Here is a 19,377-nt window from a genome sequence, read left to right as displayed (position 1 = left end):
AGATATACGGATGAATTGATGCTTTGCAGTGTGCTGTCCATGGCTGTAGATAAAATGAACACAGGATTTTTTTTTTTTTTTTTTAATTTAAATTGCTGAGGAGCTCGCATTGTAGAAACAATGCATTGTCCATGGCGAACGTCATGAACTGAATGAACGACACATCTCGAAGACTGAACTACTACTAAATTCTATAGGTAAAAGAAGGGAAGGAGTGGGCGTTTCTTCCAATTGTGAAGCCACTACTGAGTCCATAATAAGACCCTCGGAAAGCTAGAACTAGGTATACAACCTAATGCAATTATAGTCAAATTAGGCTTAAGTATTTCAAAGATTCCATCAGGCAACTGCAGCAGATGAGGATATTAGCTCCCAAAGGACACCATAGAAACATGCAGACAAATAAATCTTCCGGAAAGTACAAAACTATTAAATTGTTATAAGATGGAATATTTCATATCTAACCTTATTCATGATTCATTTTCCTGAAGATCATCATTATATGTCCAACTAAGAAAAAGCATTAAGAAAAGGTACTATTGATTCCAACTACGAAGTTCAGGATACATTGACTAGAAGCTCAACGTATATGCTTAAGAATTTCAAAGATTCCATCAGGCAACTGCAGCAGATGAGGATATTAGCTCCCAAAGGAAACCACAGAAACATGCAGACAAATAAATCTTCAATAAAGTAAAAAACTCCTAAATTGTTAAAAGATGGGATATTTCATTTCTAACCTTATTCATGCTTCATTTTCCTGCAGAACATCATTATAAGTCCAACTACAAATAAGCATTAAGAAAAGGTATTATTGATTCCAACTACAAAGTTCAGGATGCATTGACTAGGAGCTCAACATATAAAAGAGCACACAAATCCTCAGTTATACATAGCCTTTTTCATAATATGTAGGAATGGTCTATTAATCTGCCACTGAATGTTCACACTGTGTGATTTCTTAGTTAAGATGCTTAGTAAACCACTCAAACATGTCTCGATGAGCTTCTTCAGCTTTCTTCACGGCTGGTTCATCACTAGTATCATATCTCACAGTCCATCCATGTACAACACCAGGGAAGATCTTTACATAGCTATTGACCTGCATCAAATAGGTTGATATAAAGCTTGACTAAGTTGCAGCAATCACTAATTTTGGTCTCATGATGAAAGACCTCATATAAGAAATCCATTTATTTTAAATGAGGATTAACATTGTTGGTCATAATCTACAACAAACTATATATACTGATATCATATTTTTTTGGATGCCATTATGTGAGAACTAGGCCTGTCCTAGACCAAAGTCGGCAAGCCCAGCCAGCTATAAATAAAATAACTAAAAAAAAAAAATCGGAACAGGGGATCGTGATCCCATGCCCGAATGGTTTTCGTTAAGGCGCGACCGAGGGTGGCGCAGCCCATGCGAACAGCCGGCGGCCATTGGGGACTGTTGCAACCGGCGAATGGCCGGTCGGCGCCGCTATTGGGCCGTGATTATCTCCTCTCCCAACGATCCTATTTAAACCCTTCTTTCCCCTCAATTGACCCTTTGCTGCTCACCTACCCACCACCTTCCTCCCTCCCTCCTTCCTCTCCAGTGGCCGGCGTGCCATCTCAGCCAAGCTCAGCCGCCCAAAGCACCTCCATTCTCTCTCTTTTCTCACTTTGAAATCGCGGCATCTCGTTACTGTGCTCGCCGAAAATCAAAGCCAACGACGCCGTCTAAGCCAAGGTAATGCTCCGACTCTCTTCCCATTCATTGTTCTTCTTCCCATGACCCGAAATCATGGCCGTCAGCCGCAAAATTGACAGAAAATCGACTGGATAAGATCCCCTGTTTTGCCTCTTTTCCCTTTTCTCAGCCATGTCCATTGGCGCTCGTCGCCGAAGCCCTCGGCCGCCCTCCGCCTCACGTCTCCACCGCCTGCTGCCACCTCACCAGACCACCATGGTTAGCCACCAATCAAAGCCTTCTTCATCCTCTGTTTTGCCAAGAAAGAAGAAAGAAAGAAGAGAAGAAGAAGAAGAGAGAGAGCCATCCATCTCTTATCTCTCTTATTTTCTCTCTTCCTTTTCTCTAATCTCCCTATTTCTCTCTGTAAGAACACCCGTGGATCCATGAACTGAGTCCTATCTCCCTATCCTATGGACCTGAGTTGACCCCTGCAAAGGGCCCAAATTTGCCCTGGTACCCGAGCAGCTTGCCAGACCGATCACCCCAGCCTTGTTAAGTGCCTATGAAACCAAGTATTGATGAACCCTATCGAATGACCTTGGCTCTAATCTAGTCCGTGCCCCATAATTCATTAATTGAGTTGCTTAGACCTGACCTAACCTGACCACCGTCATCCGGCCAACCGTTCTATTTGTCTTGTTATTTCAATACTATTAAAATTATCGAATGAAAACTAATCTGACTCTTAATATCTTTAAATAGATTTAGCAAGTTCGCCTAGTGAAGATTGAAATTCTTAAGACGGAAAAGATAAATAACCCTAACATTCCTTATTAGTTTTCAAATTTCAACTTTTTTTCTAGTATTATGAAAATACGAAAATAGTATTAAATGTTGATGATATCATGTTTTCTTAAAATCAAGAATCAAACATACAATATTGTAAAACTCATGATTTATTGCGAAATAATGGTTCCATAATTATTTTACCGTTACGCAATATTTATGAACTATGAACTCCATATTTACGAAATTTGTATTTTGTTATTAAAAAATAATTTCATGATTATTCTACCATTAAAAGTTTAATTATAGACTACAATCTCTTTATAGTCTTTCAGCAATTTATTCGTGTATGATTTAAGACAATATGATATAAGAAAATATGACTTAAGAAAATTTATTTTAAAAAAGCTATGATTATAGACTCTCAGATAGCCATGTATGGCCCTCGCCAGTGGGTTACAATAGCTTAGCATAGGGCCCTCGCCAGTGGGTTACAGTAGCTTAGCATACAACCCTCGCCAACAGGTTACAATAGCTTGGCATATGGCTCTCGCCAGCAAGTTATAGTAGCTTGGCATACGGCCCTCGCCAGCAGATTTTAGTAGTTGGCATGATATTGATTACGACCTTATCACGGGTATAAGATCACCTTAGCATTTAGTCTAAAAGAATTATTACAAAATTATGATATGGCAAAATGACAAATGATTTATGACTTTGTAAAATTAGCATGATTTATGATTTTGTTTATGCTCTAAGGACCACATTTATATAATTTGCATGATTTATGCATATAAGCATGATTGATTTATGATTGTACTGCTATTATGAAATGTTCTTTTTCTAATGGTAGTTATCTTCTCTAAATGATTTATTGATGCATGTAAAAACTAATGCTTGATCCAGTAAAGTAGTGAAATATTTACTTACTAAGATGTGTTGCTCATATATCTCTATTTTTATTTCTCTCTCTAGACGAATAGGGTCAGTAGGGACGAAGGATGGTCCACGCTTGTTGTTCATGCTAGCAAACTTAGTGATCTATATAGTAGAATTTTAGTTCTTGCTAGTTTGCGATCTATATAGTAAAACTTTAGTTCTTCAGTTGATTATGAATTTGTAGCTTAGTAATTTTCTAAATTTTGAAGATTATGGGTTTGGTATTTATGTTTGAATTTAGATGCTCTGAACCAATATTGGTTGAATTTTGATAGATAATGAAATTAGACTTTTATTTATTATATATTGTTTGAGATGTATTTGGAAGTAAACTAAAATGTTTGGCTTCGTGTTATCGTGAGTTATACCTCTCGGTAGCATGGTTGTATTATGTCCTGGATTTGGGGCATGACACATTTACCTATGCATCACGTGGACACAAATGGGTGGTGTCAATAGTTCTATTTTATTAAAATGGATAATGACACAATTTTTTGGGACATACCATTTATCGTGGTTAAATGTCTTATAACATGATTTACACATTATAGATCATACTAATACATTTTACTGAGCCATTGAAATTGTGCAGTTATAGATCACTTGATGCTTAGATAAATGACCTTCAAAACTCACTTGGTTTCTAGGTCATTTAGATGTAGATCTTGATAATAGTGTGGGTCCTCAATTCAAAACATTGATTGCTGATTTTGCACAAGTAGGCTTGAAGCCTCAATCCTCCTCAGAGAAGAATATCTTTCACTCATTCTGTGTGCCCGCGCATGTGTGTGTGTGTGTGTGTGAGAGAGAGAGAGAGAGAGATTCAAGCATAGCTTGGATCACCAAATAACATATAGAATGAATGACATGGTTTTCAAGAATTTTCATACCTCAGATTTGACGGACAAAATCTCCTCAAACTGTTTCAACAGTTCAGGTGGAGACATCTTGTCAATCTCAGCTCCAAGTATAGCAATATGGCATTTAACCTCTGAAAATAATTGAATATTTGAAGATCAACATATAGCAAATTTTAGTTAATCATAAAATTAGATAAAGAAATTCAAAGAATGCTCAGTTTTCCCATCTAATAATCAAAATCATGTACTTTTTATGTTGCTATTAAGATACATACCTTTGATGTCATCAACAGTCACAAATGAGGGATGTAGCATAACTGCAGCTTTAATGTAATCGAACTTTGCTAATTCTGCAACTACCTTGGCTGAAAAGTTTCAATAATTTGCTTTTAAAAATCTTTGAAATCATCATAACCCAAAAAATTATTTCAAGTATATTCCAGCTAGAAAATCATAACTCAGGTCGTAAGGATATACTAACATACCACCCCAGCAAAATCCAGCAGCCCCTATTGCGGACACACCTTTATTTTTCAAAGCCTCAATTACCAATTTTGCATCTTCAAACCCTTTGTCCTGCCAAAATAAAAGAGGTCACAAGGATAGACTAACATACCACCTCAGCAAAATTGAAGTAGAATCGTAATTCTCTAACTATAAGAAACAAATAAGCTGCAAAAAGCAAGTGTATTAAGAAAAAAAATAAAAGACCTTTTCACTCCAACATTTAAATGCACGAAAGCAGAAAATGTATGTTAAAGAGGTGAATGAAGCTGTATGCTGACATGATTTATTCATTGTTACCCAGTTCCAGTAATGATGGGGGATTGTGCCAAGGAAGATTGAGAATGTAGTATAGCTTCCAAAGAAGGAATAGCAGAAGCCTTGTCTTCCTCAAAAGCTGAACTGGATGAACTACGCAAAGGAGGGGTACTGTAAAAGAGCATTTCTACAAAATAGTCATACATGTTAGACTGTACATACATAGGACTAGCATATTTTGTATTGTACAGATTATCCTTACAATTTTCTTTTTTCATTTGTATAATTAGCTCTATTATTTCTCTATCACATCTTTGCACAATTACCTAGAATGGGCAGCTGCTGCAGTGAGAAATTATGTCAAGTTACATTGAAGATATGATGTGATACAGTAACAGCCTTTTCCAGGCACAAAAGAATATCTTCAGATGTTAGGTTTGTAATTGAGAATGGGAAAAATCCATTTATAGTAGGACCTTTGGCTTGTTAATATCTTTTGAAAATCTTGTGTGCAGTCACACATTAGGAAAATAAAAGACCTTTTCACTCCAACAATTAAATGCACAAAAGCAGAAAGTATATGTTAAAGAGGTGAATGAAGCAGTATGCTCTATTATATCTCTATCACATCTTTGCACAATTACATAGAATGCCCGGCAGCTGTTGCAGTGAGAAATTATGTCAAGTTACATTGAAGATATGATTCGATACAGTGACAGCCTTTTCCAAGCACAAAAGAATATCTTTTTGTAATTGAGAATGGGAAAAATCCATTTATAGTAGGACCTTTGGCTTGTTAATATCTTTTGAAAATCTTGCGGGCGGTCACATTAGGAACGTGAACCAACTTATTCACCAGAGTTCTTGGAGGCTACCTGCTCCATGTTGCATAGAGTCATGCTTCGTGGTTCAGATATGGAGTGAAACTGAAATATTCAATTCCTTAAGAACATAAAGCCAAAGGATTGTTGGGAGTATAGTGCTGATCATATTCTTGTGTTCAGAGTGGATTTAATCAGAGAAACAAAAAAAAGCAGTTTTATATGGCACTTTGTCGAGAAGCTGAAAGAGAAAAAGGTATGATTGGCTACAATGTCCTATATATGCCAGAAGGAATTAGAGACTTTACAACACCATTTTTTCAACTGTAAGGAGGTAACTGGCTCTAGACATTTATTAACTGAAGCTAAAGGAACAAATCTGTATTAAACTTGTAATACCACAGAGTTTTTAACTGTTTATAAGAATTACAATTTCAAAGAAAGTAACATGACTGCCAACCTCACTTTGGAGTCAGTAAGTTCTGGATGGAAAAAAAAATCATTGAAAGGTAATGAATTACTGCAAAACTCAAATACATTAGAGGAATGAAAATATGTATCGCATACATGCAATAATGCATTCACTGAAAAGCTATGGATGCAATGTGTAAGCAAATACGTAAAAGAATGCATAACGTGCAAAATCTACAAAAATGATTTTGTAAATACTATTAAAAGGTTAGCTAACATATTCCTTGACATAGGTTGTTAAATAATGAACTTCTTTCTCAACAATGCTTTAGGTTTATATTTTAAGATGATTATAACATACCGTCCCATGACCTTCAATCCATGTCATTATAGGCTTCTGATCTGGTACATATGGATCTCCGTAAAAAAAATCAGGAACAACCACAAAGAATCCAGCAGCTGCAACTTTGTCTGCCAGTTTCCTTCAAAGGATAAAATGTCTCAGGCATACTTCTAATTAGCATGCATGTATACCAAGAAACAAAGTGTTGAACTTAACAAGAGATAGTTAGACATACATACATACATAAATACATAAAATATATAATTGGACTAGCTACACTCGAGTAGGTTTCCACTCAAATTCAGCCAGCTCCACACTAGATATCGGAGGTCCCACATCAATGATCTTAGCTGCTTGATCTGATCTACTATCTCTAAATTGCTTGCATACCAAAAATCATACGATTTGGAGATCCTAGCCTATGCTTCAAGTGATCAATATATATATATATATATATATATATATATATATATATATATATATATATATATATATATATATATATATATATATATATATATATATAATTTAATGTTATTTTAGATTGTCCAATTTTTTGACCATTTGATGCATAGGCTAGAAGTCTTCAAATTGCATGATTTTTAGTATGTAGGCAATTTAGATATAGTAAATCACATCCAATGGCTCGGATCATCGATATGGAACCTCCATCATTCAATCCAAAATTGACCATATTTTAATGAAAATACACTCGAGTGTAACCAAGACTAGCGCTCTCTCTCTCTCTACAAACGTACATATATACATATATATGCCTATACGTATTGTGTATATGTATGTACGTATATATATATGTGTGTGTGTGTGTGCATGTCTGTGCATATATATGTGTATATATAGTTATGTGTGTGTATGAACTTGACTTGGCTATACTCAAGAAGATCTCTATACAGATTCGGTCAGGTCAAGTTTGAATCATGAGGGTTGCACAACAATGACTAGAGCTGTTGGATGTGATCTATTACCTTACTTGCACACCAAAAATTATGTGATTTGGAGACGGGCACTGCATCAGGTGGTCATAAAATTAGAGAGTTTAAATAGCACGAAACAATGCATATTTTTGTGACTACTTGATTGTTAGGCTAGTAGTCTCAAAATCACATGATTTTTGGTGTGTAAGTAGTTAAGAGGTAGTAAATCATAATATCCGACTCAGACCATCAATGTGGGACCCTCTCTTCCAATCTTGCTTTGACCAAATCTGAATGAAGATATACTCGAGTGTAGCTAAGTCAAACTCTCTCTCTATATATATATAAATACTTATATATATATATATATATATATATATATATATATATATATATATATGTAAGCATGTGTATATATATATATATATATATATAGAACTATGTTTATCCCAAGAGGAGAGGGTATCACTTTTCTTGATTCCAAAATTAATAATGAGGTATCCAAAATGAAGATTCACATGCTTTACACTACTAAAAATACCCAGAAACCAAAATCATATGTCTTGGTAGTATGAATCATGTAGACACAAAAATAAATGTTATTTATTGTGTTAGTGTGCTAAAATATATGATAAATCATTTGAATTGAAAAATCACCTTATTGATCATAATCTATGCATGTTAAACTATGTATACATTGAAAATCACTAGACTTTAATGCTTGAATCATAGAGAAACATGGCTTTTTTACCATTTTAACCGTTCATTTTTGCGCCCACACATAGGTTACAAGCCTTCAAACATGTGATTTTTAGTTTTAGGCATTTTTGGAAGCACAAATCATGATCAATGGTGCGGATCTTCAATTTAGATGTCCCATTATAGATTTTTGAAATCAATAGAAGTAGTATCCTTTCCTTTGAAGAGAAGCTTAGTCAGTGAGAAATCAAATCTCAAAGTTAATTTCTACATACATACATGTATATATAACACATACATAAATATACACACGCACACACATAGAGAGAGATGGTTTCACGCATATTTTAAAATCAAATCTCAAAGTTGATTTCTTGAAATGGAGTATTTTCATATCATACATGCATACATATACACACATATGAGACAAAGAGATGGTTTCAAGCATATTTTAAAGTCAAAGTTGATTTTTTGAAACGGAGTACCAAGGTCTGTTGAACAATGCTAGTTCAGGGCGTGCCAAACCAAGCCGGTCGATTACCGACACGGTTTAGTCCATCAATTCAAAAAGGAGGGAGAGGGAGAAGGAGAGAGGAAAAGAGAGAGAGGGAGGGAGAGAAAGCGAGAGGGAGGGAGGGGGAGAGAGGCCAAGAGAGAGAGAGATGGCTTGAAAGCCCTCTCGGATCGTCGGCAGGGGGTTCTCCTATTTCATTTCAAAATAGGGGACGCCCTGTAAATTTTTTTTTTTTGAATATTTCAAACTGTAGTCGGCAAACCATTTGCCGACTTTAGTTCAAAATATTCAAAAAAAAAAAAATCAAACATCCCGGAATATCATGGTAGGGACCCGTACCGTACCATGCTAGTCGCCAACTAGTAGAAGTCGCCGTACTGGTTTGGTGAACCTTATGAAGTATGGTCTTATCTTACTACTTAAGAGGTTGGATAGATTGGCGATTCAAAGATAGAGCTTACCCCTTCCTATTTATTCCATATCAAAAGTGTTACAACTATTGTCATCACTATCTAATCAGCCCCACCATTTACCCTTTTTACCACATATCAACTTGTTGACATATACAAAAAGTTTTCTATTATTGTAGTTCTCCTTGTGCATAAGATTTTTAAGGTTCCTAGGCTGTCAAAAGGGCCAATGATTCCTTCAATTGCCAAGTCCATTAAGTAAGCATAATAAAAAAGAAATTCAATTAGAAATTATCTCATATGAGCAAACACATATAGTTTGTTCTACATTAATAAATTATAATATGGTATCAGCCTTTACAGAGAAGGAAAACAAACACTAGCTCAAAGTACACTACAAAACCTTTTTCCATTAGAAAATTTGGGTTGGGTTACCCTTCAATTCACACTAAAATAGGAATAACAATAGAAACAATAAGAACAAAGAGGGAGAGAAGCATATCTTTTTACAATTTTTTTAAAATTAATGTGTTATGTAAATTTATCATTGTAACCAATAACTTCAACAATAGTCCAATTCAACAATCGGATTGTAATTTATGAGGAAAACACACCATTTAACAATTCGTTTATAAAATATTCAATATAAATCTAAGGTTTGTGAGTTTAGGACTCTCCAACTCTCTTTTAAAAATTCAGAATACTAAACCAAGAATATGTAAAAGAGTGATACGCACCTCAAGTTTGGTGCCTCATATCCTGCAAAGAGATAGAATATGTAAAATAAGAAATCTTGAATGATGAGTATGGATAAGAGAAATTTGATTTCGATAACCAAAACAACAACATGATCAAAATGACAAAAGTGAAGATTAACAATCATGAGCGCAGTGTTACCAACAAAGTCACTAACTAAATTCAAAGTTTAAGATTTAAATTATTGTAAGGAAATAACATCCACCTAATCTGATCTGACAACTTTGATATTGCAATGTGTATAGGAGTTATAATTGGCAATTGCCTAGAATAACCTTGTGGTACTAGTAAAAGATACCAGCTAATGCAGTATTTTTTGTAAAAGAAAAGAGCAGCTTATGCATTCTAATTGCATGAACAAAAATCGAGAATGCCCCTCCTTTCCTTTCTTCTTCTATATTTCATTCAAGAATCCCATACACCAATGGACCATGCCTCCCTTCCTTTCCTCTCCCCCCTCCAACCAAAGTTCTCCATGATAGCCAATTTATTCAAATAGATTCATTGTCTAGCCATGACAGCTCTCCTCCCTGCCTCCTTCCAACCATTGGTGACCATCAGTTGGAAGTGCCCTAAAGATCATCAAACTCATGAAGGATCACGACCATGTCATAGGCCCCAAGAGAAGCTGGTGCTTCTTTAGGAACTGAGACATGGCATCATATGCCCTCGGCCCAATCATATCCCTCTACCATTAATGAGGTTGCAAGAATACACCAATTTTAGCTCCTCATCAGGATTCCCTGGTGAGACATTTTAGACACCCTCCAATAACAACTTTGCCATGTTTCAATTCCCATAGATCCAAATTATCTGAGTTGAATCTTTTGCCAACAACAAGCTGATGAAAGCCTTTGATGATGTCAATGAGGCTAATGACGTCCTCGAGATATTTCGTACGATTCAATTGTCTAAATGGCATCCAAGCTCACCCAGTTTACTAAGTTTACTTGGCCATGTAGTATGGGCACCTAGGCTACTGCTAAGCTCATCATCTCTCTATCTTCAATCTGTATGCTCCAACCATGGGGTTTATTGTCACTCTATCGGCTGTCCCACTATTTTAATGAGAGACGAGGAAATGGGAGGGGATCAAGATATAGGCAAAGTAGAAGTTTACATAGTTCATGTTTGTGAACTATTGTTAAATCACCCACTACTAGATCAGGTGGGTTCAACTAATCAATTGGGAGTGATCAAAGTGGACAGAACATGAATCAGATCGCTTCCTCTATTGAATCAACCATTCACCATTGATTACCAAATGGGTAGTGCTAGGTTGAGTAAATGGAAGGATGGGACAGCGTAGAGAAAGGAGCATTGTCCCAATCCTCTGATCTAATTAGGTTTTGATATATTTTAAATGTAAGAAGTGGTTGCACTAGTATGCATACTCCATTAACTATTTTGCCCTTCCAGATTTCTTACAAAATTTGAAAAGCAAATTTCTTTGTAGTGAAGTAAATCCAAGCTAAAAAGCCTCAAGAAGGCATTGGTACTATGTTTTGTTTGTTAAAGACTATTCTTACTTGGCTATGTGTGATCCATTGCATATCTCAAATATTCCCAGATATCTCTTTATCTTGACATAAGGTTTATTAGTTGCGTGTGTATCTATTTGTATCTAGGTATGTGTCTCTATACACATACATGAGTATATGTATCTATTTGTATATGTCTTATCACTTTGTATTTCCCTAACATGTATGTTAGCACACTCGCACAATTAATACCAATAATTTGCACACATGTGATAAGTAGTGACCAGCCCAAAACATAAGATTCCTAATTTTTAGGCCCTTTTAATAGTGTAGGTCATGATCAACAACGTGAGTCTTCAATTTTTAGGCACTTTTCACTAGACCAAAACACATCATTCTTCCACCATTGTGCTTTAGGAACAAGGAAGAACACTATAAATGCTTTGGAAGTAGATGGGTACTTATTGGAAAACCAGCAAGCTATTGTTGATCAGTTTCATTCTTTCTACAGCAACCTTCTTGAAAAATTAGAGGGTAGCCGCATCACTGTATACTGGGTTTCCTTGTACACATAGATGGCAGTGAATCTTTTTGCTCTTAATAATATTTTTCATGAAAGAGATTAAGGAAGCTTTGTTTGCTGTTAATCCAGACAAGGTGACTGGCCCATATTGGTTCCCTTTCTTTTATCAGAAGCATTGTCACCTCTTGCAAGATAACATTTATTGACCTATGCTTGATTCGTACAACAGAAAAGTAGAGATGGATAGGATCTTGTAGGATCAAAAATCTATCCCTTGGTTTTTAACCTTAGGATAGATATATAATACAAATAAATTGGTAAGATCTTTTCAAATTCGCCCACAACAGCGTTTTACTAATAAGTAGGCTCGAGACATCCAAAATATTCCAGAATCTATTTTTAATTACCCCCCTTAGACGAGGGAACTTTCGATTAAGAGGTTTTATATAAGTGCTACCAAAGATTAAATATAATAAGTCTATTAAAATAAATATAACTTTGTATAATTTCAATCAGGTTATTGTGATTTAAACTAAGTTAGACGTAACTTTTAAAACTATGGACTTAGATTAGAACTGAATATATATTGCACTCTATTAATTCTTTTTATTATTTTAAGAATTCATTATCATTGTTAGAAACAATTGTCATAGTTTGCAAGTTTGATTTGATATCATAAGTTTTGATTTGGTATGCATAACTTTTATTAATGAAGTCCTTGTAATTCACAAGGATAATTTTTGTTTCAAGGAATAGAACTTTATATTCAAGGAATAATATCCTTCACACTTAACTGAAGTTTTATATGTTCAACTTAATTAAAATTTTTTGGAGTAATTCTTATATGAATTCCAACAAATATATGAATCCACGTTATATCAATTTTTGAATAAATTATACTTAATATATTTTTTCTAAATTTTATTCGAATTAGTAAAATTCGAATAAAATGAGAAGAAGATGTTTGTAAAGAAGATGCAGGGGATAGCTTTTGTTTAGTAAACCAGACTAAAGTGTGTTCAATAAAGGAACAAGGAGGACTCGTGATAGAGAAAGCAAGTCATTACAACAAACAAGCCTAAAGGGAAAAAAAAACAAAGAAAGAAACATAGCAATACAGAGTAAAAAAAGAAGAGACAGTGATAAACATGCTATATTTCACAAACCACCATGCCAAGTTCTCTAACCTTCATCCCAGAAACAGAAGGCGAAAAGAAGGAATGGGTGAGGGAGGAATTAGTATTTACCAAAGACATCGGCGATAAGGAGGATGGCGAGCTTGGAGTCTGATGGGCCGGCGGTGTAGGCCTTGAGGCCCCCCAGGTCGTCGACGACGCACCCTTGGCCGCTGGCCGGGTTCAGGGTGGGCGGGTTCTCGCAGCACTGGGAGCTCGCCATCTTTTGAGATCACTTGGTGGAAACGACACAGCTGAGCTCATTTATAGAGGGCCAAACCGGGAGAGAGCTTTTAGAGGCGACAAAATGTGGTTTCAGGGAGGCTGTGACATTTTCAACCAAAAAAAAAAGGGAGGGTCTGACATCACGGCTGAGATCAGCATCTCAGAAGCCGTTCGCTTACGTTTCCTACGTCGGGACAGAAGTCACAGGCGGCTCGGAACAAGGTCTTAAATGTGACGTTCAAAAAAAAAAAAGAAAAGAGATGATGGCCGCTGTCGTCTTCTGCACTTTTTTTCAATATAAAATATTTTTTAAAAAAATTAAATTTTTTTATTCAATTTTATTTCAAAGGTGATTTACAGTCCAACAAATAATATTTTATGGTGTTACATGAAGGCACTGTTCATATGAACAGTGTTACGATACAAAAATTTTTTCACTGTTCTTCTTCTTTCTCCCGCGCTTCCAGATTTTTCAACTTCAGCAGCAGCCCTGGATCACCCCCCCGCGGATCAGCATCCAACGTTCCAGCTTCCTCCGCGTCTCTTCCGCACATCCCATGCGCGTCTCTAGCCCTGCGATCCATCCATCCATCCGACCGCATCCCCGTGATCCAGCCATCCTCTTCTTCAGCCTTCCACGAAGCACCCAGCGTCCGCCTCTTCTTCCATCCGCGTTCACAACGCGTCCGCGTGCACCTTCCATCCTGGCGTTCTTAGCGTAATCCCAGCATCCCGTGATGCATCCAAAGATTTCACCCCAGCCTCCCGCGTCCGCTCCGTGTCCTAGCGATCGGATCCCCCAGGCACCGCGCATGATCATCCACGACGGATCTTCTTCCATGATCAACTCCCTCCCGGCGATCCCGCGGCCAGTCGGGATGGGCATTCCGGATTAGCCTCCTCCCCAAGTCTTCCTGCATCCCGCGTCCGCCCTCTTCTTCCGCCCATCTCACGCACGGCCAGCTCGTCCGTAAGCGATCCCGCAGCCAGCTTTCGGAGACCGAATCGCATCGATCCAGCCGTTCGCGTGCGTTCCTCCCAGTGATCACGCATCCGTTCCCTTCCTCTCCACGTGAAATCATGGGATCCATCGCCGGCTTCAAGGGGTGGGGGCGATCTATATAAAGGGAAAGTGCTCGGCTGGGCAGAGGGAGCTCTGATTCAAAAAGAAAAAAAAGAGAGACAGAGAAAGGAAACAGAGGAGCTCTATTTTCCCAAAAAAAAAAAAAAAAAAAAAAAAAAAAGGAAGAAAGTCATTTCTCTTGGGAGTTCCACCGAGGGAGAGAAACAACGCGATTGTTATTTCTTTTTACATTTTATTTTGCAGAAGGGAAGAAGGATTAGTTTTCCAATCTTTATTTTACTTTTGTAATTGTCCTTTTATGCAATCCGTGTTCTAAGTTTCAGTATAATTTCTGTAATTTATTTTATGCATTTTGGATATCTTATTTTAAGATAACTCTGAAATGTTTTTCTTTGTTGTTCGATTTGTGGTTTTCATTTACTTTCTGTCTTTAGGAGTCGACTCCCACGTTGAGGAATCGACCCCTACTCTGCATTAGAATTCAATTGCAAAGCTTTCTTTCTTTTCTTTGTTTATTTTTGAATAAAAAACTAGTTGTGGTTGCTTAGAGATTAATCGAGTATCCTCAAGAAATTATTTTTTTAAGAAAAAAAGGAAAAAAATATATATCGCCATGAATCTTAATAGAGTTTCTATTTTTTATTTGTGTGCTCCATTCGCCTCCCTGTGGATCGACCTCCTACAACCACTATTCGTCGAGTAGAGGATGGTAAGAGTAGTATAAAAATCTTTGTTTGTTGGTTAAGACTTTGACAACGACACCCTTTTTAAGTCATCTTCAAGTCTACCAAAAGAAAGCCAACAAAATTTTGGCACCGTTGCCGGGGAGGCAAGGCGAGTCACAAGGAAGATTCAGCAAATGCCACTAAGATCAGGTGTGAAATTTTCAATTTTAGCCTTGATTTATTTTCTTAGATTATTTTAATCTTGCCTTATTTGATTTTTCTTAGATAAAAATTAAAAAAAAACAACAACAACAATAATAATAATAAGAATAAAAATTTGTTAGTAATTTGCTAGGGTGCAATCCTCCGAGTTTATCATATCTTTATTGGGGCTCCTCACGAGGTAATCTCCAGAGCTTATTCAACGGGCATTCGGAGATTGATTGACGCACAAGGTTTAGTTTTTAGTTTACATTCAAGTTCTTCCTATAAAAAAAATATTAAAAAAAGCAAAAGAAATAAAAAAAAGAAATAAAAAAAATAATTTGCTTGTTCATTTATTTAAAGTGATTTAATGTCATGCCATAAAATTTTAAAAAAAAATTTGATGATTGTTGCATGTAGTGTAAAGCATTTACATAAAATATTCTAAGGGCAGAACCCACTAAAAAGATAAGGTCGGGATTTCATTACTCGTCCTTAGCCCAAAAATCATCACAGTGCATAAATATCCTAAGCCTAATCATATTAAAAGTAATTAGACATTGGCCTTAGGGTTTTCAAGCTCAATAGACTCTTGGAAAGAAGCGACTGAAGGCCACTCCAGTGAGAACTTTAGTAATTGGTGATGTCTAGGCAAGTTTTATAATAGTAAAAATTGTTACGGAAATTGTGGTACTTAAGTGAGCCTAGTGCACCACCACACACCCTGGGACTTACCTGGTCGCTAATTACTAGATCTTGTTAACTGGTATGCCCAAAATTGGAGTAGCTATGGTCAGGAGGTTAATAGAGATGATTATGGGTCTAGAGAACCAAGTACCTACGGAATAAAAATAGGCCCAGATCTCAAGAATGTCATGTCCAATCTGGTGATGGGGTAAACAATTTAAGCAAAAAAGTTGGATGCATTCACTGTTTCCACTAACTCGAACTCATAAAAAGATAAACTATGTAATTATATTATTTTAATATGGGCATTTTTGTCAAAAATACAACTTTCCGAAAAAGCTAAAACAGCTTCCTCCCAAAAGCTCCAAATTGGAGCTTCCTAGCACACCACTCTCTTCTGAGGGAGCAGAAGGGGAGGTGGAGGTGTCTATTGCTGAGCTTCATGGGAGGGAGGATCTATGGGTGGGCTGCCGGAGGCCGACTTGGGTGTACTGTAGCAGAAACTCGGCACACACCACTCTCTTCTGAGGGAGCAGAAGGTGTTCTGAAGACAAAAATCTCAGGTCCTATTGTTCAAGGAGGGCGACAAGAACACCTATTTCTTCCACCGATCGACTATCATCAGGAGGCAGAGGAGTATGATTCGTTCTTTGAGGGATGGGGCTGGGCAGCGGGTGGACTTCTTCAAATCTAGGTGGATGGAGGATCGCAGGTTCGGAGGCAACTCCTTGCTTCTGCGGCTAGACACTACGATGGGGGCAGCGGAGAATGCTGTCTTGATTGGGGCGGTCTCCGAGGCTGAGATTGGGGGGGCAATTTGGGCTCTAGGGGAGTACAAGCCCCAGGGCCTGATAGCTTTCCACCCTTCTCCTTTCGGAGGTATTGGGGTATTGTTGGGTGGGTAGTGGCAGTATAGCTATTCTTCAGCACGATGGTTATGGCGGACGATTGGAAGGCCACCTTGGTTACCCTAATTCCAAAGAGGCATGATGCGGCGGAACCATGCGATTGCAGGCCTATCAGTCTATGCACCACCTTTTACAAGGTGGTAGCTAAGATCCTGGTAGGCAGGATAAAGTCCCTGCTGTTCGACCTCATTTGTTAGGAGCAAGGGTCTTTTGTTGGAAGGTGGAGCATTACAGACAATGTTATAATTACCTAGGAGATGATGTGGGATCTGCACTGCGCTCCGAGGCGGCGTTGCTATATGTCAGTGAAGCTTGATATGGAGCGAGCTTATGATAGAGTCTAATAGAAGTTTCTCAAGCAGGCGATGGAGAGCTTCAGGTTCCATGAGACGTGGATTGCCTGAGTACTAGGTTGCATGTTGGGGTCGTCCTTCTCGATCTTGGTCAATGGTACACCGTCACCTTTCTTACGGTCGACCATCGGGTTGCACTAGGGTTGTCCCTTATTTTCGTACTTATTCATTATTTGTGTTGATGTTCTCTCCCGCACTTTGCAGGTTGCTTGTAGGGAGCGAGAGTTGGATGCTTATGTTCCAGCTCCGGGGGCCCGTCCAATCTCCCACCTTTTATTTGCAAATGATTGTCTTCTTCTGTCCAAGGCTAGGGGGAGGGATGCTTGAGCCCTCAAAGGGATTTTGGAGGATTACTGTGAGGCGTTTGGTCAGAGGGTGAACTTCCACAAGTCCACAATTTGTTTCAGTCTGAGTATGGAGATGTGGGTTCGGCAGGAGATTCGTGCACTTTTTGCCATGAGGGAGTAGGAGGGGCCTTGGTGCTATTTGGGTGTCCCTATCTCTAGGAAGAGGCTACGGGTGTCCGAGTGCCTCGATGTGGTTCAGCATGTCTAGGAGCGGCTAGAGGGTTGGAGAACGGCCTCACTCCATGATGGGCAGGATGACCCTGGTTAGGTCGATCTTGTGCTCTATGCCACTCTACCTCATGTCCTACACTATTGTCCCGAAAATAGTGCTAACGAGGATCAAACAGCTTCTCCGGGGCTTTCTCTGAGGGTCTCTCAGTAGGGTTGTGGGGTGCATCTTGTGGCCTATAAGTCGATTTGTCAGCCGAACTGAGCTGACGGACTGGGGGTGCAATCTCTCTTGATGAGGAGAGAGGCACTGATCACCTGTCATGCTACCAGATTTGTCCTAGAGCCTCAGTATTTTTAGAGTCAGGTGATGGCAGCCTAGTATGATCCTGCTCGGATGGATAAGATATCGGCTAGACGTCGAAGATGCTCCTCCATTTGGTGGAAAATCTGCATGTATGTGCCTTTGGTCTCGACTAACTACAGATTGCTGATCGGCGATGGGCAGAGTGTGGATACAGTGGAAGACTCCTAGGTGGACTCGCTCCTAATCAGGTGCTGGCCAACCATGGTCAACATCGATGCCCCAGGAGGACTTCGGGTTTGTGACCTTCTTTGACCCGAAGGGGCGGGTTGGGTTACCACCTAGATAGTTCAGTTGTTTGGGGACCAGCATGCGGAGAGGATCCGAGTAATGCCTGTTCCAAGATGTGTTAGTCTTGATGTGAGTGTGTGGAGCTTGACCTGCAGATCCAAGGTTAGGGTAGGCGATGTCTATAGCTTTCTCAAGAGTGAGCAGCACCAGGGGTGGATTGTCCCTGGGTCTGGCGCTTTGGCCTGCATCCGAAGATAGCCTTATTTTTCTGGAAGGTTGTCTCGGGCCACCTCCCGACGAGACTCGTTCTGAGTGAAAGGGGTCTGGATATTCACCCCCAGTGCCCCTTGTGCCAAGTAGTTGAGTCTGTGGACCATGCCTTATTCTAGTGCCTGCATGCGAGGAGGATTTGGGAGCTTGACATGATCCCACCAGAGGTTTGGGGCCACTTGGTTTCATTTCTACAGGTGATCAAACGATGGGAGGTCACCCCACGCTTTAGGCAAGCGGTTAAAGTGGTGACCTATATAACTTATCAAATCTAGCTATCCAAGAATGCCTGGATATTTGATGAGAGCTACCGACCACCACGGTTCATTGTCGAGCAGGCCCAAAGCCAGGCAGCAAAAATTACTCAAGGACCCTTGATAGCTCAGCACACGTGGGGCTCTTCTTCTGCTCATGGAGCATCTCGCACGGTGTTTTTCACCTGGGAGCCCCCACCCTCGAGCTTCCTCAAGGTAATCTTCCACGGATGTATACTAGATGGTGGGAGTAGGGGAGGTGCCGGCTTCTCATCAGAGGTCCAGACTCCAGGGTGACTATAGCGGGTGGTTGCCAGATCTTCGACACCTTGGTCTTGGGGGCTGAGTTAAGGGCGGCTTGGCCCAGCTTGAGCTATGCTCAGCAAATACTATAGGCCAGTGCTATACTACTCAAGGACAATTCGACGACAATCATTGGTTGGATCCAACAGAGCGCGGGAGGGGTGGGTGACTATTATCCGCTGCTTAGAGACATCCGAGCTATGGTTGGTGGTGGGATGGTC

General features: G+C 38.8%; 1 protein-coding gene across 1 annotated transcript; it reads right to left on the bottom strand.

Moving 5' to 3' along the window:
• Nucleotides 1–773: 773 nt before the first annotated feature.
• Nucleotides 774–13,358, bottom strand: LOC103716438 (endo-1,3;1,4-beta-D-glucanase-like). The gene is made up of 7 exons (XM_008804427.6): nucleotides 13,166–13,358; nucleotides 9,896–9,917; nucleotides 6,619–6,739; nucleotides 4,749–4,839; nucleotides 4,539–4,628; nucleotides 4,294–4,394; nucleotides 774–1,102 (listed from the first exon to the last, which is right to left on the bottom strand). Exons 1-7 carry the CDS (start codon nucleotides 13,314–13,316, stop codon nucleotides 962–964), a joined length of 717 nt encoding a protein of 238 aa, XP_008802649.4. The 5' UTR covers nucleotides 13,317–13,358; the 3' UTR covers nucleotides 774–961.
• Between the last annotated feature and the right edge of the window lie 6,019 nt (nucleotides 13,359–19,377).

Source organism: Phoenix dactylifera, chromosome 17 (assembly GCF_051530095.1).
Source record: "Phoenix dactylifera cultivar Ajwa chromosome 17, Ajwa_hap1_PhDact_Kaust_v1.1, whole genome shotgun sequence".
Taxonomy (NCBI): domain Eukaryota; kingdom Viridiplantae; phylum Streptophyta; class Magnoliopsida; order Arecales; family Arecaceae; genus Phoenix; species Phoenix dactylifera.
This window is presented reverse-complemented; position numbering and strand designations above follow the sequence as displayed.

Coding starts and splice junctions, on each gene's coding strand:
- LOC103716438 (XM_008804427.6), bottom strand. CDS start 13,316: ATGGCGAGCTCCCAGTGCTGCGAGAACCCGCCCACCCTGAACCCGGCC. Junction 6,740..9,895: donor TATGAGGCACCAAACTTGAG/GTGCGTATCACT, acceptor TATCCTTTGAAG/GAAACTGGCAGACAAAGTTG. Junction 4,840..6,618: donor GGATTGAAGGTCATGGGACG/GTATGTTATAAT, acceptor TTATTTTGGCAG/GACAAAGGGTTTGAAGATGC.